Source organism: Rhopilema esculentum, chromosome 1 (genome assembly GCF_057945365.1).
Source record: "Rhopilema esculentum isolate cy_ngs chromosome 1, ASM5794536v1, whole genome shotgun sequence".
NCBI lineage: Eukaryota > Metazoa > Cnidaria > Scyphozoa > Rhizostomeae > Rhizostomatidae > Rhopilema > Rhopilema esculentum.
Genome location: NC_142815.1, coordinates 3483444 through 3507195, shown reverse-complemented (window position 1 = coordinate 3507195; position 23752 = coordinate 3483444). Strand labels below are relative to the sequence as shown.

General features: G+C 38.2%; 2 protein-coding genes across 2 annotated transcripts in view; one reads left to right on the top strand and one right to left on the bottom strand.

Annotated features, from left to right (window-relative positions):
• LOC135690237 (aminopeptidase A) overlaps window positions 1-23752 on the top strand; it is a 48294-nt gene that overhangs the window by 9516 nt on the left and 15026 nt on the right. Inside the window, exons 8-11 of the mRNA XM_089116241.1 lie at window positions 162-296; window positions 1174-1239; window positions 1497-1562; window positions 2116-2282. Coding sequence (XP_088972367.1) covers window positions 162-296; window positions 1174-1239; window positions 1497-1562; window positions 2116-2282 — 434 coding nt within the window. The remainder of the gene's footprint in view (window positions 1-161; window positions 297-1173; window positions 1240-1496; window positions 1563-2115; window positions 2283-23752) is intronic.
• Window positions 3521-19018, bottom strand: LOC135690236 (uncharacterized). The gene is made up of 6 exons (XM_065207736.2): window positions 16257-19018; window positions 11263-11575; window positions 9063-10436; window positions 7165-8447; window positions 6086-6290; window positions 3521-5401 (listed from the first exon to the last, which is right to left on the bottom strand). Exons 1-6 carry the CDS (start codon window positions 16280-16282, stop codon window positions 4820-4822), a joined length of 3783 nt encoding a protein of 1260 aa, XP_065063808.2. The 5' UTR covers window positions 16283-19018; the 3' UTR covers window positions 3521-4819.

The window sequence follows — 23752 nt, the reverse complement described above, 5'->3', positions numbered from 1 at the left end:
CCCTAACCCTAACCCTAACCCTAACCCTAACCCTAACCCTAACCCTAACCCTCCCAGCTACCTATACAGTTGCCAGCTACCTTGCACTACGCCTCTGAGAGCCCCTACCATTTCTTGCTTCTGAAAAATCTATTATTCGACCCCCGTCTTTTTGCTTCTAGATGACACAGTTCTTTATTTATGATTGGAGGAGCGGCATGTCCCTTGATGCTCTTGCGTCATCACATGCCATCTCACTGCCCGTGTCTCACCCTAAGCAGATAAAAGAAATCTTCGACTCAATCACATACAGAAAGGTAACGCCATTTTAGATTCATGAAGAGTACATGAAGTCCTAGGGCCTGTTGATCATGTTTGAGAAGCTACCTAGCATTTTGCCTACCAAGTCTTTGCCTATAAAATGGAGGTTATAGTTCTGGTGTCCGTTGAAGAGTATTTGTTGGCCTTCAAGAGAGGGATGTACACGCCTTGTTGTGTAGAACAGAACGGTCAAGTCAAGTTACAATAGATACAATAAAATATTTACAGTTTTACGATTTTCATCTAGTACAATTTTAAAAGTTCCTATTGTGACTTGGGCGGGACATAGGTGTGTACCACAGAGAGACTCATGCTTTCTAACAAGAAGATATATATATGATGAAGTAATTATTTATAATCAAGAGAGAGAATCTCTCTCTATGCCTCGTGTATCTAACTCTAATCAATACTGGCGACGGGAGGGCGTAATAAGAAGAGAGTCCGGAAATGCCAAATATGGTAAGACCTTCTCACCATGTGTCCCGGAGCCCTGGACCCAAATGGAGGTTTTCTGTCTCCTTCGCAATAGTTCCCTTCAGTCCTATCCTACAATTGTCCTCTTCTTTCAGTTTCAAAAGCTCTTTTAGTTAAGTCCTAGAATTTCTCTCTAGTAAAGTTGTCAATTATCCTCAAATAAAGCATAATAAAAATAATAAATAATAAACCTGCCAACAAGAGACACCAAAACTGGCCTATTTTGTTGCTTTATATTTCAGAAAAGCAAACAATGCTGATCTTTGGAATGCGTCCCAAGGAGAAAATTTTATTCCTTCTAGTTGCAGTCTAGTATTATCACCATTTATTAAAAAACGAGCCATATTTAGTTGTTATTGTAAATATTTTTCTCAAGAAACAGTTCACTTTATTTCTCAGGGATCTTCCATTATAAGAATGCTGGATCATTTCTTGGGGGTCAAGAAGTTCAGAGAAGGTCTAAAGGTAACTTTCCAGGCACAAAACATATTTGCTTTTGTTGGTAAATTTCATTTTAACATGACGTTGGTAAATTTTATTTTTAAAACTGAATTTTTCAACCGAACGTTTCGATGTTTTATTGGAGACGAGAAACAAAATACTGTTTGCAATCCTTCTTGCTTTGTTTCCTTCTTGCTTCAGTATGCTATATTTCCGGTATTTCGTGCAGTCTTCTTGCTTTGTTATGAAATAACCTGTATCAATGCATCTCTTTTCTTTAGGAGTATTTGACGAATCATCAGTTCGCTGGTGCCACAAGTGATGACCTATGGAAGGCATTCGATAAGGTGAGATATTAATTAATAGACTTAATTTCTCCATCGAAACAAATGACTGTTGATCCACCACACAACAATAAATCTTTCATCAAATCTCAAAGTTTTTAGATTCCTAATTGTTACAAGTTCTTTTCAACGTTATGAGTAATGGCAATTTAAGACAATGTGAAAATGCTTCTTATCTCATAACCCATGGATACAAAGATCATTAAGTCAAAAGTCGTGATAGCAAAGGTCATTATAGGCCAAAGGTCAGTATTTTAAAGGTCATGGTAGCAAGGGTCATTTTTCTGAGGTGGACCCAATAAACACCCCCTGTTCATTGTCGATATTTTCAAAGACATAAATTATTATTTCAATTCCCGTTTCATTGATAACGAACGGCTTGGAGCTAGTAATGTTATGAATTCGAACTTTGCCATGACCAAACCCTTTTCAATCTTTTATTTCAGCCGTTACCGCTTCTTCGTGTCACCAGAGTTTCATGGTCAAAGTATCACCTGATATCATTGTGTCTACTCCCTAAGTAAACACGAATTTATTGAGGATTCCCTTCTCTTAGGTGACAGGTCAAGACATTTTCGGTATGATGAAAACCTGGACACTACAAATGGGTCATCCCCTGATTAATATAACAATTGACCCGAAAGATAGAACAAAGGCAACCGCAACACAACAACATTTCCTGCTTGATCCAAAGGCCAAAGTAACAGTGAAATCTCCATACAAGTAAGTGGCAGTTTTTTATTCGAGAAATCGGCAAATCGCCTTATTTAATATCATAAAATCATTTTGCAAAATCATTTAATCTTTTCTCATCATTCAATCACTTTTCTCAGTCACGTATCACTTTTGAGCCACTCCTTCAGCATATTGATTCAAAGCTGATTGATTGATTCACTTGATCATTTGATCAACTGATCATTTATATACAGTCAAGTGATCAACTCCAGGGAGCTCCCTGTATCACCTTAATGATCACATAATCACATCGCTTAATCACATCACTTAATCACTTCACTTAATCACGTTAATCAGCTGAACCACTTCGGATCCCGTGCTCGAATTTTTGCCTTCTTATTTCATTTTTTATTCACAGCATCACAAAAAGCCTGGTTTGCCTACTATTTCTCTTTTCTCCAAAAATTTACGTTATAGGTCAATATTCTTAGCATCTGGGGATTAATTATTGGTCATGCTTCAGAAAAAAAACCTCCATTTGCCACACCTAAAGGATCAAAGTTGATTTCTCTAGTAGGGAAGCTCTCTGAAACATACTTCTGCAGGAGCACCTGCTTGTACCGGACACCAGGGACAGAAGATTTATTGTCCGTTGTAGTGAATTGCTTGCTAAGTTGTAGGGACATGTCTGCTATAAGAAGGTGTCCGGAGAAGAGAGGTGTCTATTGTAGCGACACATCTGCAATAGGAAAAAGTTTCTGGGAAGGGAAGTGTCCGGGGGAGGAAGATGTTCGTTGTAGGGACATCTACTATAGGGTGTCCGGAAGGTGTCCGTTTTAGGGAGCTTTCTGCCTTTCAAGGTTCCTTTTTCAGTGCAACCGCCTAAGATCGGACTGAGATCGTAGTTTCTGTCTCAGTACGTCCGTTGCAGAAACGTGTCCATTGGCTGTGGGCAAAAACTGGAGGAAAAGGCAGAATTCCGGGAGAAAATTGTTTGTCTTTTGTTTTGAGGAAATTACTGTTCATAGTTATTTTATATTATTTCGGAAATAGCCACTCAACCAGAGGTGGCGCCAGAAATCTTCCGACAGAGGGGTTTTAACTTCCGACAAGGGAGCTAAAACGACTAAAATATGCAATTTTTGTACGTTACTTTGTCAAATTTGCTCCGACAATATCCCAAAATTTCCTCCGATAGGGGGGCTAGATGCTTCCGACGGAGGGGCTGTAGCCCCCCTAGCCCTCCCCTGGCGCCACCACTGCACTCAACACAGAAGTATCCACCAGCCATATAGAAACAGTCTATTTCAAAGCTTACTGTGATGTTTTGCAAATTTTAACTTCTAAACACATCACGGACACATACGATAAAAGCATGTTCTACAAATGCAATTAGTCTAAGACCTACCTAATTAATATTATCAGTGTTACCAAAATCATTCAATCACATGCGAATCACATGATCTTACAACCACGTGTCATTACAAATCGGACTGTATTGTAAATATATACGGTGAAATCTCGCTATTACGAACCCTTCGTATTAAGGACTTCGCTATTGCGATCCAAAAATCTGGTTCCTTGGAATCTTCTCTGTATACAGAGTCCTGTGTGTTACGACGCAATCTCCCTATTGCGAGCATCTCGTTATTTCGCATTTTTCGCTATTTCGAACTTTTCGCTATTTCGAACTTTTCGCTATTTCGAACTTTTCGCTATTTCGAACTTCGAGCTGGTCCCTGAAATACCTCATTTATAACGAACCCTGGGTTTAACGAATTTCCAATATTACGAACCATTCTGTTCCTACAATTCGTCATAGCGAGATTCCACTGTACTCCCAAGACTAAAATGTTTCTAGAAAAATTACATGCATTGTTTTTAAAATCACACAAAGACGTACACAGGTTTAGTGGAATTAGAAGAATGAGTGCTAAAGGAAAGGTCATGGATAGAAGCTAACGTTTTCGAGAAGTAAAGTTCTTTTGAATAAATAGGGATTTTATTGAGTGATTAATTGATCAATTGTTTGAGCTGTAAAGGGGAAGAAAAATTTGTTCGAATTATCGAATGGGATACGGAGATTTAGTTGAATTTTTTAACGGGAGGCAAGAATGTGTTCAAATTATTGAAAAAGAGGAAAAAATTTTGTTGGATTAATGAACGAGACGCAAATATTTGTTTAAATTATCAATTTGTTCATTTCTGGTGGCTGTTTGGCACGTTTATTTCGAACAATAACAGTTCTAGAAATAAACACGTGACAATATAAGACTTCGGCCTTTTGACTGTGTAATTCATTTTCACCGCCTATAAAGATTGAAGTTGTCAACCAGGCCTGGAGTTTCTCTATCAGCATTTGATATTTTGATTTACTTACTTTTTGTGACAATGTCTGTTATTCATGGATTAGGAAATCTGACAGGCGACAAGAAGACATAACTTAAAACCAAAATACGACACTCCAATCGTGTAAGAATTAATGCTAGATCAAATAAAACCCACACTTAAAATAGTTCTGTTCGTAGCTTTTTGTGAAGTCAGAAATTTCTCTATCCTTGTGACTGAAGGTGACAACGTGCAAATTAAGGTGGAAGTGCCACTGATAGGCCATAATCGCGCTCCCGCAACGTTGGCGATTTCGGGGTCCATCTTGGATAGTCATCCTCGATTTCTTTTCCGACACCCGGGAAATGATCCGAACGCCGAAGCAATCTCGGTTTTGAATACGTCAAGTCGGACTTTCCGGATGAGCTTGTCGGGGAGACTGATCGGTTCCCATTCCAGTCATCATCGTCGGATCGGCTCTTGCGTTTTCGTCGTAATGTTTCGTACGTCGAATCGAAGCCGAAATCCATCGAATCCTCGTTGCTATTGTTTCGCCGCGAATCGTAATACTTTTGCGCTTTAAGGCTCGAGTAGAGATTTCGGTCGCGTCGGCTCGATGACGAATATTGCGACGATGTTTCGTCGTTGTAACTCTGATTTGCTGACGAATGTTCTGACAATGTTTCGTCATCCGGGACCTGCTCGTCAAAGTTGACGACTTCTGTTTTGATAGTCGGCGTTATCGGCGCAAGAGTTTCGGCAAACACTTCTTCTTTCTCGTAAACATAAAGGTGATTGTAGAAAATGCAGGTGTCCTCGTGACTCAGTCCGCGTGGGACCTGGGGAAGAGAGAGGGATGTCAGGTCCTAATTCTAGATAATTTAAGAGGCAAGAAAAGTTATTAATTTGTTATGTAAATTAAGCATCACCTCCCAGCTATATTGAAACAAACCATATTTTCTATAGTTCGTAATAATATCAAATATAAAGCTCCTTTGTGCTAGCACACTAAAACACAAAATTAAAAGTATAGAAGTTAGAGTGTCAGGCGAAAACCTGATCTGTGTCCTAAAATTTCTCCTTCCTCAAGGCCATAAGATTTTTGTGACGAAATGAAGTAAAAAGTCTTCATATTTTGTGTGATTTGCTTTTTAGATTTTGCTGCTTTTTTCTATTGTAAATAATTTTTGTTCCCGTTTTAGTCGAAACACTTCATGATAAATCTCTCTTACTCCAATTATTTGCCCAACTTAAGAAAAAATCAACTTAAGAAATTCTTTTTAATAAAGATTGAATTGGTATAAAATGTGCACGGATGTAGAATTGAGAACATCAAAGTAGTTTGAAAATTGAAATTTTCAATGAAAACACGATGTATTGGTAATATATCGAGATAGAAGTAGAAATGTTGGGACATCCTTGAAATTCATGTTACTTCTATAGACACCCTTGCATTTTTGAGGTAACAACTTCAGCTACAAGATGTAAAACTAGCCTAAACGAGATCGCAATTTTGAATTTACCTCGATTTGGCCCAGGCGATGGAGGTTGACAATCAGCTCGTGGTCTTCCGGGAAGAAGTAATGCGTACAAATGGTGTAATAGACTTTATCGAGTTTTCCCTTGATTTGATCCCGCTTGACCTTCGTGATTTGAGTCGTGTTCGTGTCGTGGTAGTCCTCGAAAACATTGTCGTTCATATTGGCGTCATTCTGGAAATGGTTGTATCTAAACAAAGATTTTAGAGAGATGGTTACCAAATCGAAAAAATGCTGCCATAACTAGCAGGCGCTGAAGGTATAGGAAAATTTGTTACAATGGTTACAGTGCATAGCATAACAGACTGAGTCTTGCAGACGCTAGACTAAAAAGTGAGCCAATGTTAAAAAGACAGCAAGTTATTAAGACACTTTATCAGCGTGTTCATCACTATTGTTACTGAAAACAAGTTTGAATATATGAATATATGTAGATGAAAGGCCCGTGGGAATCTCACCAGAAGCATATACTTATTGTATTTATTGTAATTATAATTTCTTTTTTATATAAACAGCTGGTCTTAATTAGTTCATGTTAGAACTAACAGTATTTCAACCAACTGTAAATAATGTTATAATAATAATGATAAAAACTTAAAGTAATGCTCTTTGTGATGATGAAATATCACTTTGCATTCGCAAGTGCATTTTCAAAAATATTTTTGAGAGAACCTTTAAATTGCTCTAGTTCTTAATCCAAGCATTGTACTGGACTTCAATCTAAGATTTAATCACTAAAAAAGCCACTTTTTACTTCACGACTTGCATTTGAAGTTACTTTAGGCCGACTTTTCTTGTGTTGCCTTATCTTAGCAATTTTAGCGAATTGGAGCTTTTTCGGTAAATTTAACGAGCTTTTTCGGTAAAGTTACAAAAATTGAATTTCCCCTCGTCTTAGCTTCGGATTTGCCCTCGCTAATGAAGCTGCTTTTCACTAGATTAAGATTGTGCTTAATCTGTGCCCATCAATTTTCGCTACATTTAACTAACGAAAAAAGTCGGCCTAAGGTAAGTAACTAAATAATAAAAGTGGAGAAAGCAAAGCGGTTTCCATTTGAACTTACTCTGGACTTCTATTGGGGTCATATTGCTGTTGTGTGTGATAAAAGGCGTTCCTCTTTTCAAATTCATTGTTGAAATATCGGTATCTATCATCCTCAATTACTCTCTGTTGCTGCTGTTGGTAAGATCTACGCTTTTGGATCTCTTCATACTCTCTCTGCCGCTGCTCAAACCTGTCCCTATCAACTGTCTCCATGCTCAACTGGATAACTTTACCCCTTGAATAAACCCTTATAATCTCTTCTGTATCACTCGGTGGAGCTTTTTCGATGCCCTTTGCCTTCTGCTCGTTTTGTAACAAAAAACTTTCGCTGGCCTTTGATTTTTGACTTTTAACCTCACTTGACCTGTGACTCTTGACCGTTGAATTTTCAGCTACCCTTTCAAATGCTGACTGACTATGAATTTCTTTTGCCTGTTTTATGCTATCAGCGTCATTTGTTGACTTGTATCGCCTTTTATTTTTAGATGCCTCTGGAAATCTAAGAAAATCTTCGATACGACGCCCTGAATTCTCGTTGTCTGCTCTTTTCAGCTGTATTTCTTCCTCTTGAATCTTTTGCTTGTTCTCCTGAACTTTGACCTCTTTCTTCTCTTCTAACCACTGCAATCGATTATCCTCCCGTTGTTTTAGCTGACTAAGCAATGAATTCCGTTGATTTCTAATGAATTCTTCGAATTCAAGCTGCTTCTCGTTTAGATATTCTTCCTTGTTTGTGCTTCTTGGAAGGCTCTGGCTTCTCTGAACTGTCGCTTCCTCTTTTTGATTAGTGTTTTCGACGACTTCGATTCTCCGATCTTGGCTCTTTCTTCTCGCTTCAATATGCTCTTCAATTACTTGCTCTCTTATCTTCTCTCTCTTTCCAACTTTTGTTTCTTTGCTATTCTGCTTTTCCGTTGAAATGTCTCTAGACCCTTTTTCGTGATTGCTTGGTTCCCTGCTATTTAACTTCCCAGAACCAAATATGTCTGTTTTAACTCCCTCTGAACTTTGACTCTCAAACTGGCTATCTTGAGAAAACCTGACCTCTTCGACCTTTCTTTGTTGACCTTTGACCTTTTGCTGATTCTTAAAGCCAATAGCGTTTCTCTGCTCAACGTTTTTTTGCGTTTCAATGGACTTCCTGATTTCCTTTGCTCTTCCTTGTTTTTCTTGCACACTAGCTCGTCGATACTCCTCCGCAGCGAAGTTGGGAGGGTCACCTGTTGGCGTCAGTTGCTTCTGAAGGTTGTTTGTGAAGTTCTGGTGAGTTTCAAGATGCCGTTGAAACTCTTCTTTCACAACCTGAAAAAAGTTTAAAAAGGTAAAAACTCAATGCGTGAACTGATTAGCTTTCTGATAAGGAGAAAATTGCGCCTGTCGTGAAAAAGGTACCAGATGCCACTGAATGAATTTCAGATGCTACATCAATAACCACGCCCAGAGTCACGCCTTTTCTTCACTATTTTGCTGAATAAGGTTTTGAAAGCCTTGTCTAATTGGGAATAGAAAAAGAGGCATCTCGTGTCTCCGTATTCAAGTTTATTTTTCTTCAAGTTGGTTTTATTTACTATCAACTAATGTCAGAGTAACTTAGTTGGCGTGAGACTGGAATACCCATCTTATCTTTGCCGAAAAGATGCACATTTTTCCCTAAAAGTGGTTCATAGTTAACATTTTCTACAATCACGGCGATAGAATTGAAAACCTTAGAAATTAAAGTTTTGAAATACATTGTAAGCAGCTAGCGGGTTAAGATTTAGAAAGTTTCCCGAAACTCCATCAAACAAATGCGCATAAAGTTGCAACTATTAGTTACTCCTGAAATCACAACAGGAATTTTCCCAAAAGAAATAACTATAATCGCATTTTTAAGAAAACTAGTTTCCATACCAACTTAGACCATAGCAACAGACCTACCTCAGTTTCGCTAAAGGCTGCGTTATCTTTCGTATCCTCGTGGTACGTAACTCGTTTCTTTCTGTTCGGTAATGTTCTCGTTTTGTTCCGATTAAACGTATCAAAGTCGTGGATTTCTACGAATTCTTCAAATCCAGTCGATTTGATCCTTGGTCGTCCGGCTGATCTTGGTAAAGATTCACTTCTAAGTATTTCCGACTTCGGTCGACTCTTTCTGGAATCTAGAATCTCGGTCCGGCCTAAGATTTGGTTGGGATTCGACTGGCGACGCTTATCTCTAGAGCGACGTACGATTCTCGGCCCGTCTTCGGTATCGTCAACGACGTGTGTGCAACCTCGGCGACACTGGTGGGCAGACTTTTGTCCTGTCGGTGAAGCGTCGTATGAAGGTACTGATGCACCCGAGATAGATTGGCCTGTATCACTCTGATTGTCCGATCTGCTAACCAACGAACCTTCTGAGGCTCTTCGCAATTGATTAGGCTTCGGTTTCAACAAATTCTGTTTGCCCTCTACTTGCTTATTTTCGGGCGAAACCGGTTGTGTTTGTATTGGTACTCGGACGGTCTTGAAATTTCTCGGTAATGTTTGTAGGTGTTTTACCGGAATACTTTCCGACCGATCTACGTTTTGAGCTGTAACCTGATCTTCCTTAACCGCTGATTTTCCCCAGGGTTCTCGTTTGATTATCCTCCGGGTTTTTCTGTTGTAGATTTCCTCAGCACGTGTTTGTTTATTCCTCTCAACAGTATGCAAATCTTCAGTGTTGCTATTAACAGTCTCTTTACTTGCGGCTCTTTTAGTCGATTTCGCCTCAATCCGAAGCTTTCTTGAAGAATCTTCGGTATCTGACGACTTCGCAGACGAAACTATGCGAATAGATGTTCGCTGTTGATCGGCCTCTGAATTTTCGCCACCTGACGTCAAAGTATCTTCCTCGTCCGAACCTTGAGAATATTCGGCGGTATTTTCCGGTAACTCCGGTCTTTTAACGACCAAAGTAACTGGTAATGTCTTTGGTCTCTCTTCCCTCGGTCGCCTGCGATTTCTCGGCTCGTCTGCTTGATTTTCGTCTTCCTTTGATACCGGCCTATATGTAATCTTTATCGGTTTCGGTCTGTCTACAGTTATAACTGGATTTCCCCGGACAGAAATACTAGGACTGCCGTATCCCTGTGGTGATTCTTTTTCCAAGAACTCGTCTTCACTGACGCTACTTCCGTCTGATCTTTCTGGTGACAAATCTTTCCTATTACTAGCACTTCCTTTTCCAGTATTTTGATTTTCTTCTTCTTGCCCAACAACAGCGTTATTTCGCCGCTTGACCTTTCTCACGAGACGCTTTTTAGCTTTCCTTTGTAACTTCGGAGTTTCCTGTAAACAACCACAAATACATAATATATTTCTATTTTTTATTTATATCATAGATACAAATATATTTTGAAACCTATTAAGTGAGAATGAATATTTATTCTTCTGAACAATTATTTCAAAACTATTGTTTTTAAATAAAATCTAATTTCAAGTCAGAAATATTAATGAATAGTTTTCAATTGAAATATAATATAATTATTCAACTTAGAATGTAATTTATAACCTAATATTTTTCAATAAGGTATCTTTTGAAATAACAATACATTTTACATCCAGAAGAATACATTTATCTATTTCGTAATGGTCATTATTTTAAAAAAAATATATTTGTATTGATGAAAGAGCTTTCTTTAATATATATCCAATGTAATGTTTGAGAAACTGAACTGAGCTCATACGCAACTTTTTAAAATATCAGCCCTACTTCCCTGTTATCAATAATATCAAGAAACCTTTATTTACAGGTGTATATTTTGAAATTTCATTTCCCGCGTATAAAAGAGTCTAATATGAGCATTGATAAAAATGTTGATATGACAAATCCCCTCTATGATAAACACTACCTTTAATTGATACTTGAAGATACGAATAATTGTATTCGAATAATTAAATCGGGGGAGGGGGGAGTTATTTCTCAAAGGGGGAGTAAACCATCAACTTTCTTGAAAAGTCTAATCTATTTTTGTCCAGGATTGTAGGCTTGCCGATACAAACTGCCTGTGTTGAATTAAGTTTTCTTTATTTTTATCAGAGTAATGTAAAACGAAAGTTACCATTATTATTTTTAATGTTATACAGCGATCATCAAAGTCTACTGAGCACTTACCTCGTCTTCCTCGTTTGAAGCGTTCCGATCTAATCCCGAACTTTCGTTGAGCTTTTTTGGCGACTCAGCAGAATCTTTGGTAGGGCTTTCTCCTCTCTGTCTCACGGGTATGGATGACCTCCTTTTGGTTGAGCTACTTGTTTGTGTTTGTGAATACGAGGCAGATTCGACAGATTTCGACGACGCGAAATTGTTATTTGCGTCCTGTTCGAAACCTGCCTGCTCGTTCTTTGAGTAGTGTGCGCCCTTAGACGAACGCTCGGATCGTGAAGATCGAGTTACCGAAGTTCGCTTCTCAACTGAATTCTGATACCTGAAAAAAATGTAGCCAGTCATTGCAGAGAACAAAACAATCCACACTTTGGTGAGATACTAAATCTAACACAATATTTATTGACAGTAGACAGTAAATCGCTTAGACCAACTTAATTTCAAGAATTGATCTTACAAAATTCTCTCACTCACAAAATTTTGAATCATTATCATTTTCGGAAGTCACATGTGTTTAGGCATGGGAACCTTGTTGCAAGAAGTCATGCCTTTTTAGGTTAAAGGCCAGAGTTCGAGGCCAGAGTGAAAAGGTCGAAACACTCTATTCCGTGTCACAGAGTTTATTTTAAGGAATTTTTATCACTGCACATATTCAAAACTTTTGAAAATTTGGTTGTCTCCTTTTGAAAATTTTCATGATAACACCAATCAAACTACCTGGATTATGATCACTTTTGCTTTCGTGTTTTCGTTTTTAAATTTTAATATTGTATTGCTCTTTTATAAGCTTTATGTGTGTACTGGCAGATGCTTCAGCTTTGCTTTTTCGATGGCAAATCTCTTTAATTTAGTTTTATCATTGCACAAAATTTGAGTTTATCACTGCACAATAACGATTTACCACTTCACAAATTGGTTATCACTGCACGTTAAAATTAACCCTGCCGTGTCATCTTGCGCAGCGTTTCTGTTTGAGGCACCGACGCAAGATGCATATTGTTTCTTCTTTATGTTGATAAAAGCTGTTTCTGATTTATTATTCTGATAAATATGTCATGATGGAAAATGTTTGTGACAGTTTTTGCTGAGCATGGCAACGCGAATAAGTAAGACCAGCAACTGTGTCTGTTTTCTTAATGCATGCCAGAAGAATAAGCAATATCGATGCAGTAGATTCAGTTAATATTAGGTCCAGTGGCGGCTCCAGCCTGGAATAAGTGGGGGGGGACAGAAGGTGTGTCAGGGGCAACGCCTATTTGGACCACGCCCTTTTGCCCTGTTTGAAACGTTTTCTTCCGGAGGAAACACCTGTTATCTCCCAAGAAATGTCATTTACATGTGACGATCTAGATCATGTACATACCCCCCCCCCTGATGTTTTCTCATCAGGTTTGCAAGAATCTCAAGGACCAACTTTCTGAAAAAGTGGGGGGGTCCCCCCCATGCCCCGCCACTGATTACGGCACGCGTTCGCTTTGACATGAGCTAGTTTCATGATCTCTCAGACATTCGTTTTAATCTGTCTTTTCCACAATTCTACACTTGAATTCCACACTAGATACTTTCAGCATGATCTTAATCTTTTTGTTACCTCCCATTCCTCTGTTGTCGTTATTTATTGATAATATTTTCAAAATACGGATCATACTAATTCATCTGTTAATCCCATCAAGCAATTTTCATTGCGATTAATTCCATTTCGTGACAAAGTATCGTTTATTTTGATATTGCGTGAGACAATTTACATGAAACTAAAATCCGATTTTGAAGCATGTGTCTTCAAACAGTAGAAACTTTGTTTCAAAAAGAAGGTCCTTAATATCTAGCACTTAAAAGAAAAATGAAAATCAAGAATTAATTAGAGATTGTTTTGTGAAGGATGTTCACGTTTCTGTTTATAAAAAAGCAATTTTTTAACAAACTAGTTTCCAAGTTAGAAAATATGATAATTGTCGAGATTATATTTGAATTCACGGAAACCTGAAAGTTCAGACTAACCTTTAAATATGAAACAAAATAATTGCGAAAACGTTAGTCAGGATTTTCCAGATTAATGTTTCCGCTATTGTCAAAATCCTTGTCAATTTGTAAATTTTTGTTACGCCAAATGAGATTACCTAGAAGCGCTTTGAAAACTGGTTTTTGGAGGCCTGGTAACTAACTGAGATGTGTTACATCATTTTCTACAATCAATATGATCGAACAAAATTGCTTGCTATAGTATGGTATGTCAGCAGCAACCATGAATTACTCTTGCTTAAAGACTCATTGCTAACAATGGGCCTTTGCGAGCGTGGCGACGGTCCAAACAATGACAGTAATTATCTACGAATAAAACAAGATTGATTTTAGACAGTCTAAAAATGCATTATGGGATGCTTACGTAGCGCAATGGTTCATTGTTAGCAATGAGTCTTTAAAGGCATTTGACACAGGTAAAAGTGGCTTACAGCCACTCGACCACGATCCGTTGACCAATCAAATTGCGCACAGAGAAAAACACGTGAACAGTTTCCGCCTTTCTGCAACTCGGTGAATTCCTAGAACAACGCGCAGTGGTTTCACGTGAACAGTTTCCAATTCCTTTCTTGTGCGCGTGCTCTGATCAATTTGGCCTAAGTTGTTTTTAGATTCGCTGTACTAATACATGTCAAATGCCTTTAACAGATGACCGTCATGTGCTTGTGATCATATCAATTCAATGGCTTATATCAAATTACAGTTGATTGGCGAATAGCCACGTTGTGATTTCGATTATGTAAACATAGAAATTGAAGATTGATCTCACATGGCCAGATTCTTAGTCGATAAGTAAAATTTTGACGCCAGGTACGTGGTCGATATCTGATGAGACAGTTTTCCTCAGAAACCTTATCAGTATTCCAAATAAGATTGATATGGTTGGTTAAAGTGCAGATGCGACCTCTTAGTCTATTGGTGCATTCGTAAAGAGCTTGATAACGTAAAGGTGGGGCTGTACACTCTTTTGGTATATAGAACATGACGCTTCTAAGTTGCTACTCCGCATTTCACGCTTGATGCGGTCATCAGGCAGCTTGCCGTTCCGCTGATGATTAAACTATCCGCGTTTTGGCTGTTTTTAGGTACAGGCATTTGTCTTTAATCCAATACAACCCGCCAAAACTAGAAGTCATACACTCCTTCACAACCGGAAATAACGAGTACCTTAACATTAAGTAGGTTTCATCTGAAAGGTTAATGACCGCTGATTGGTGAAAGGAAGAATAGAATCGAACGCGCCATTCTTCCTTTCACGCCATTTCCCATTCACGCTGTGATCAGTTCACATTTTCATCATTACGTTTCATATTTCGAATGGGATTACAGAAATAGTACTTCAAAATAACCCGCGTTTCTGCCGCGTCCTTCACGCGTTTTTGTGCGGTCTCGATTTCCCTTCGAATGATGCTTTTATTTACTCAGTAATTCATCGTTTTGTCAATGAATCCGACATCTGTCAGGTCATAAAAACAATGCGGTATTCAAATTGGATTCAATTTAAACAAACCCGCATACTAGAGAGAGATTTCATCATTTTTGCTGATTAATTCAATCTAAACCTTGTTAATTAAAAACAGTTAATTAGAAGTAGGTCAATTACAGGTTGCAAAACTGTATTTTGTAGTATTTTGTACCTAAAAACTTTGAGAAGCAACTTGGCACGGTCCGGTTCAATTATCTATTTCTATTTGTTACTGCCTCGCATGCAAAGGTAGTTTTTAGGGCACTGTGCAGCTAGACGTATCGAGCAGTTTCCTGGTCCTGACTCTCAAGGTGGGCACACCAAATGATTCCTTCCCCTGGAATCACAGATACCGGGCGACCCTCTCTCCACACTCTAAGTGAAAGTTTGGTCATGGCAAGGACTCGTACATCAGACTCTCGCACCTGTAGGCTTTCTCTCGCGACCCAAACCACTGAGCTGTCCTTTCCTATGGAACCAAGGTTCAACAGCTCTGCTATATGGCATCGAGTTATATATAAAGAGGTTTAACAGACCAATAATCATTGTTTAATGTCACCTAACATGCTTGATAAAATTGATAGCACTGAAATCAGCATACATATTGCCTTGTAGAAACTTAGATCTGTTTTACTCACAAAAGAAAACACAACTCTGCCAATAAGGCATCGAACATTACTTAGATTATCTTATCATTCTGAAGGGTCTAAAACTGATTTGCAGTCGAGTAAAGATAGTTTTAACAGCATTTTTATCTTCACTACGTCAGACAAGCTAAGCTGGTTCGAAAATATTAAGCAATTGTTTGAATCTGTCACTGATTCCAATATCTGTCATGTTTCTTTTTAAATAAGTCAAACAGTGTTTCAAAAATGCATATCATGTAGCAAAAACAGAACATTTCTGTTCTAGCAGTTACTTCTCTTTGCAGACAGTCTTATCAAAAATATAACTTTTGTTTCATTTCTTTATGTTTCGTTTCTAAAATGAAGATGTGTTTTGCTTTGTTGCTTGTCAGCTAGCCCAAACATGTCTTGCACTGCTTGAAGCTAAACCCAGAACATTACTTGTCTGTTGAAAGAATCTACCTTTAACTTTTTATTATCGGTCATTAAACATAAACTTCAATGTTTTGATTTGAATCACTGATCAATTAAACGACATTCAAACATTGTTTTTTTGGTATTGCTTTAGGCTATCATGAAGTCAAACAATGTTTCAAGATTGTCTGCTCGCAGTATAATTCTAGATTGCATGTGAGCTAGCAAGAAACAATGTTCATCTCTTGAGTCATCAATAGAAGTGTTTTTCCAACAGATGATTTCTAAAAGTATCGTGATATTTTCCTACCCTATCTACTCTATTCAGCAATTTTACATTCCATATGCATTATTTGTGAAATGAAACAATGTTCTGCGTTACCTGTCAAATACCCCTACCGAAACAATGTTTGTTTTTGTATTGCCAATAACTAGCACGTATTCAAACAATGTTCGCCAAACAAAGTCTATTTTCTCACCTCGCATTTCTTTGCACCAATGCCATACCTACGAGATTCTACACACCAGAGAGCACATGTACAACCAGTCTTTATTTCACTATTAATAAGCTATGCCATATATCACAGCCATAAATCGTGAATTTCTCATAAAACATGTATGCTTGTTGAATACCCAAGCTTTTTAATGGATAATGAGGGGTTGCGTTGCCATGAAGACGACAGGTGCTCGGATAAAGTCACGTGATAAGACATTAATCACGTGACTTACAATCAGTTCAAAATTCATGGCGGGAGACGTTGTTTTCAAAACAATTTTATTGTAATCCAAATGAATTTGCAGGTACTCATTCTTGTGAAATCAGGCCTTGGAAATCACTGTCTTTGTTTCTTTGACATTTGTCGCTTTTGAAATGTTTTCTTTGAACGGTCGTGTCAGTTTGTTTAAGAAAGTTATAATTGACGGTTTAAAGGAATTGCCATGAATACATATGAACGTTTAATTTCTTGTTAGCCGGGTTTAAAATTGCCTGAGTTAGATATTTCCTAGGCGCAAAATTGTCCGGATTATGAATTGCGCGGATTAAAAATTATCCGGTTTTAAAAATCATCCCGGTACAAAATTGTCTCTGTTGACACAGTACCGGTCATGATTTGCCCAAACTGCAATTTTTTTCTGGTTTGAAACTCTATTTGACAACATAAATTTAGCTGCTCAAGAATGAATGGATTAAGTTATCCTGATTTCTTAACAAATTTCCCTCTCCTCCCTCAGTAGACCAGAAAATTTTTAGTTTCTCTTGATGTCTACACTTTAAGCCTCGTATACCATCTATCTTTCGTGAAAATATGGATTAATGACGAAATATATGGGTAAGTCTAAGGTAAGAAACATCTTTGATTATGGAATACATACTGTTTTTCATAAAAAACTTAGCTTAGGATTAATATTCAGTTTTTATAATTATTTGTTGCGCTTAGTACTTAATTTTTCGTAAATGTTTTGGGATACAAAAGGCTAAAGAACTACCTTTTAGAAATATAAAAGTGTTCTATAAGATTAATTTGAAATTGCAAAGGCTCTTATCGTCAAGACAGAATCGAGATTATTCTACTGAATAATCTCGATTCTATCTTGAGAAGAAGGATTTTTTAGCAATTTTCAATTGTCTGGTCATCTTTGTGCTCGGTTTCTTTTAGACGGTCTCCTATGAAACAAAATTCGTATATGCTTTACATAAAATTTGCAATTAAACACCCCAATATCTTGAAGGACCAATAAAGACTAATAAACTATTAACAAAGACTTGAATTTTGCTCTTACCATATCTGATGGCATAATGTAATCATATCTTTTTTCGGCAGTTTGACTTTGAAGATCTTTCTATCTATCAGTCGAATTAGCTGGGCGTCAGCTTCAGTCCGATAAAAGCTTAGTGCCACGTCAGAGTACAGGGTAATATATGTATGATCAATGTTGCAGTCAGTTGTTTTATTGCTATGGCACTTTTTCGTGAAACATTAAATTTCACTTCTTATGTGTCAGTTTTCGTAATCGCTGGCGGGGAAACAAACACTTAGGTTGTGAAATTTTATTGCGGAAAGTACTGACTCATTTTTTGAAATGACGCGATTTAGGGATGAATTACAATGTTTTTAGTTTGTTTGTTGTTGGGTAAACATGAGCTTGTACTCTGATAATGGAGACCATTATTAAGAATGCGATTATGAAGCAGTTTAAATCAGTTCACGCTGATGATGGCTAATTATGATTATCATCATGATATGATTTTGATGTTTAATTGATTGGTTGATGTTAAAGGCACTTGCGCAACCGACATGCATTGCAGCAGCTGTCCTGAGGAGAAATTTATTGTGTTTTGTATTTTCATGCAGTACTATATTAGGCCGGTTTTGAAAGTATAGTCACAAAGCATGCTGGTCGCGAAAGAACCTTTAAAGAGACAAAAACGGTTGTAAAGTGATTATAACGATCATGATTATTATAATGATATCGAGGATCATAATGAGCAAAGGCTAGCATTGAACATGATGATTATAATGACCAATAAAAATGACGATAATAATGCTTGATTGGTTGGTTAGTGTTGATTGCGATGATGCTGATAACGATTATAGTGGCGATCATAATAATAATCATGATCATGAAACTGGTCATGATGATTATTATGACTCCAATACCAAATTCACTCTCCATTAGCTCTCTGGATACATTTTCAGTCATCCCATTTAAGCTTGTATACAACCACATCAAACACCATACACAAACTCTCCGTGATGTATGTTATCGTACTCTGTGGTTTCTTTATCACTGAGCTAGACAATTCACATATACATGCTTTATGAAGCCATTAAAATTACGGGTTATGTCATTGTTCTCAAGGATTCATTTTCGCAATATCAGTCTTAATTCATGGTACTTTGATAAAACCCACACATACAACCCATTGATGTTCTCCATGCGACTTTGTATTACGTCATTCTTGCCACAATAATCACCCAATTTAAAAGAAAAATATTTAGGCTTTTTGTGTACACAGTACTTTGCGAAATCTCACTATTCAGTTCAACAGACACCAGCATTTTCAGACGACCAACCAGTGGCTTAGTGACCCCCTCTGGCGCTCCTAGTAGTGCATCTAACCAAAGTAAACCTCCCTTTTTTCTCTTCTCAAAACATGAATCGATTTTTACAATGACCTAGATCTGTGATAAGTCGCTCTCGATGGATATCATTGCATTTATCATTGATAATGAAATAACTTAAGACAGCGGAGGAGTATTTGCTTTACAACATTTTATATAGGTACCAGTGGAGGAGTATTTGGAAGGAGGGCCTCTTGAAAATCAGCATTGCTACCCTCCTTAAACAGGGCTACCCTCCTTAAACATTTGAAATGAAATGAAAATGAAATTGGGGTTGTAGGGGGTTGGGGCAACTGATCTGAAAAATGGAAAAGTGGGAAATTGATCCATAAGATAGGGTAGTTGGGCCCTCGAAGCACAAAAGAAATGGTCACTCGCGAAAGTGGAAGGGGCTTGTAGGGGGTTGGGGCAACTGAGCTCGAAAATGGAAAAGTGGGAAATTGATCCATAAGATAGGGTAGTTTGGCCCTCGAAGCACAAAAGAAATGGTCACTCACGAAAGTTGTAGGGGGTTGGGGCAACTGAGCTCGAAAATGGAAAAGTGGGAAATTTAGTCCTAAGATAGGGTAGTTTGGCCCTCGAAGCACAAAAGAATAGGTCACTCATGAAAGTTGCTCGGGAAGTCTACTGCACTTGCTTTTTCGAGCAGAGTTAATGATGGGTCGAGATACGTGAAAGTTTGTGAGATTTTTCAAGCCGCGAACGACAGCTTCTGGTGTCATTCATGTCAAAATCAATTTATTCTTGTGTAAATTGTAACCAAAAGTGCAAGAAATGGAATAAAATCATTAAATATTCATTGCTTGGTCAACAACCTGTTGTCAACTTGATCATTTCCCGCAGAAACAAGAAATTTCCGCGCGGCTAGGCTCGAACGGGGCAGCTCTTGTTGAAGAATAATCGCATCTATATATTGGCATTAGTTACCCAAATGATCACATGCGCGAATTTTGCCTGTTTTTTCATCCAGGAGCTTTGGTAGCGAGGGTGGGCTGAGAGGGCTTTACTCTGTTTTTTCCAAAATTAATTTACAGCCATATCAAAGCTCTTTTTTAGCATGTTTAGCCCCCCCCACCCCACCCCTCAAAAACTTTTAGGCCCCCCTAATCTGTAATATTCTCCGCTGTCCTTGATTTCATCTGCACCTTTGCCCTTTCTCAAGGAATTTGACGAATAGGGCGATTGATTCAAAGAATCCTGATCTGGATTAGCCTTTTAAATCCAAGTAAGTCACTAAGGTGTTCACAAACATATCGCTTTGCAAATAAAGGGATTTCTGACCGAGAAACTTCTTTGCTCTCCTTGTTGTTGAAAAGACCCGACGAATGCATTTGCTCAGTAAATAATGCCCTTTAATTCCTTGTTTGGTAGATTTATGCATCTAGTTTATCCGTAAGAGTTAGGTTGTTATGTTACTAGTCTGGTGTGCATTAAAGGATCGTGCATTTGCTCCCAGAGCCTCAGATTCATTGAGAGGCTCGCTTTTTGCCAACACAACGCTGGATAGGAGCTGTCTAGTTTCCATACTGCTCGAACTGATGACGTAATTAGTTTACCCTAAACCTAACCCTAAACCTAACTCTAAACCTAACCCTAACCCAAACCCTAACTCTAACTCTAACCCTCACCCTAACCCTAACCCTAAACCTAACCCTAACCCTAACCCTTTACTTGAAATAATTAATCATGCTAATTTATGACTATTAATCATGCTTATTTATGACTATCAGGTCGAACAATATGGAAACTAGACAATTTCGCTTGATAGGAGCCTTGAAGAAATGTAGATGGGGATGACGGAGAGGAGGAATGGAACTTGCTACAGCATTTATTTACTGTGTTCACAAGGGTCCAATCTAGCAGGCATCCACTGCATATGTATAGAGAAAGAGAGAAAACCAGGAAAGTTACACTCATGCAGTCACCAAAGGATAAATACCAGCTCTACCATGCATTGATTTTTCATATTGGGAAATAGTGGACTGAATTCTTAGGTTTACGAGATAATGTATTTGTTCATCTATGGGCGAGCAGTCAGTGACCTCTCTAGCTTACAAAACGATTCAAGGCTTGGCTTTTGCCCTTTTCAAACTTTGTCTAATTCTTTCAGCTTTTCTTCAATATCCTGAGACTTGAATGCCGGTGAATTGAAGGCCTGAAATCTAACAAAACGCCTTTTTTAATATTTTCCAGCAACTGTTTGACCTTATCAGACAATCGGAGAACTGGGAAAATTTGACGTATTTATCTTGCCAGCTAAACCTGATACTGTCGTGAAACAATAGGGTTCATTAATAAGGTCTTTGCGAGTAGTTGAATCTTTTGATATTCTTTTACCGGAGGGATTTTTTTATAGACGTTAAAGGGGATAAACGCCATCTTGCTTAGAGTTGTTTATTTGCAAAGACAGCATTCTTTTCAGCAACGAAAATCAATGTTAGTTTGTTCATCAATTTGCGAGGAGATTCGAACAAACATTATTTTTTGGTAAATATTGTGTTAGGAAGCATTGAACAAACAACAGTGGTCTGGGCTCGACCTACGTCAAACCGACCCTTTGTTGCCATTGTGAGGAAGAATATCTGTGAGAATTTGATCAGTTTCCTTATAAAATTCGTTTAAACGATAAAACTATGCTTGAAGATCCAGATGAAATTTCGCAAAATCATCAAAATAAACCAAATCTGTGGGTTCATCAGAATTGGACCGAGGCGAGTCCCGTATACGTGGGGAATGTCTCTACTAGAGAGAATAATTACCTGAAGACTACAGCATAATAAATTGCAGTGGTATATTCTTTCCCAATTTATGCAGTCACTTACATACGATGTATATCATTAAACACAACAAGCTATTCTAAGAAATGAATTAAATTTCTTTGAAGTTCGCAACACCCAGTGGTGGAGCCACGGGGGAGGGTGGGAATGGGGGGAACTAGTCCCCCCACTTTTTCAGAAAGTTGGTTCTTGAGATTTTTGCAAATCTGATGAGAAAACGTCGGGGGGGGGTATGTACGTTATCTAGATCGTCACATTTAAAAGACAATTTTTGGGAGACAACAGGTGTTTCCTCCGGGAAAAAAGTTCCAAACAGGAAAAATAGGGCGTGTATCAATAGAGCGTGGTCCGTGACACACCTTTTGCCCCCCCCCCCCCTACTTATCTCAGGCTGGAGTCGCCACAGGCAACACCCTTAAATGTTCAACACCAGGAAGTATTTTATTATTGTACTTTGATCGGTGAGTAATCAAGAAAGAAAACGCGAATTACGTGAATATACCTTTAAAAACTTGATCTGAATCAGTCACTCTCTTATTTATACATTGTTGTGAACTGTCCACACGGTGACCTCAAGCACATGGCACTAGCTACAACGGGATCTGGTTTCTGACACCCAATCGCTTTCGTGAATGAAAATTTCTCAAAATGGGCCTTGCCTTTTCTTCTTTTTTTCAAATCATAAAAAGGGGCAAATTAAGGTATCTTCGCAAAAAAGGGACGTAGGAAACATTTCAGACCTGGAAGGTGACCGGTAAAGGGGGGGCACTATGTATCTTTTGTCCTTTCAAGATCATTTTGAATAGCGTTTGAATAGCTTCAAAGCAAGACTGTACGAGGAAATGTACGAGGAAAGCAAGTGGTAAAAAATTTTCAGAAAAGTTTATTGTTTCGACATCAACAGACCATAACCCCCCCCCCCTCAATCAAACCAACCCCCTTCCCAAACCCCTTTACACAGGTTCCATATTAGATAGCATGGTGTAAAGCTGATTTCTTTAAGTTTGATGGATAAAAGCAGAATGTATCAAAATATTTTCGGTACTTTTTTAACATGAAAGTATTATTTGGAACTAAAAAGTAATTGTTGAGTTGATATCAAATTGGCGAAACTTGGCTTCTTGTTGACGCAATTGTGGGTGTTGATAATGGACAACACCATCGCAATCCAGCCAGAATTTCTGTGGACTCATAATTGTGTAGGGATGTTTCTGGGCATACTTTCAAAAAATTGAATGCTACCTTTCTTTGAAACCAAGAAATTGAGGACAGTTCTTCAGGGTCTCCGACAATGAGGGCCGGGGGAAAGCCTTGTAGCTTTTAGCAGTATTAAGGGCAAAGGTATATTATTTTTAATACACGCCTACAAACCCCCACCCCCACTTCTTAAGTCGCTTTCTGAGGTTGCTTCTCAACCAGGGGCGTAGCTATTAGGGGTATAGGGGGGTGTGACATCCCCCGATTCTTCTTGAGTTTGTCGGTAAAGTTTTAGATGGTGCAAAAAGTTCCTGGTTTCTCGGTAAAATCGTCTCTCGGTAGGTGAAATTTTGCACCTAAATTTCTCTTTGTCTTCGTCAGTAAATTTTTTACTCATGATCCTCCACCCCTTAACTCTCTGTTCTCAACTCTCTCCTCTTCGTTCTTTTCAATACCATGGATCTTATCATTCGCTTTTCTGGTTTTAATGAAATCGAGAATGATTACAATCCTAATCTTAATCTAAGCACCAGTTAATTCTATCTCAATTTCTTATGTGTGGTTATCAAGTACATTGAAATTTTGAAATCATTTATGCCGATCACTGAAAAGCAAATTAGCAGTAAGTAGTCGTTCAAAACAAAAGCATGCACGTTGCAACCGCCAGAAATATTAGGCCAAGCGATTCTTGTCAACAAAAGTCCAGTATCAACTCACCTGGAGAACAACCTGCTACTCTGTGGTGACGAAGGACGCAAGCTTCAAAAGTTTTCCGCAGTATATTTTCACGATAATTATGGAAAACTCCGTCTCCCGAAATCTGCTTTGTTTCTATCGAAACTTTTAGAAATCGCTAGCCAGCAGTGTTGGAGTTTG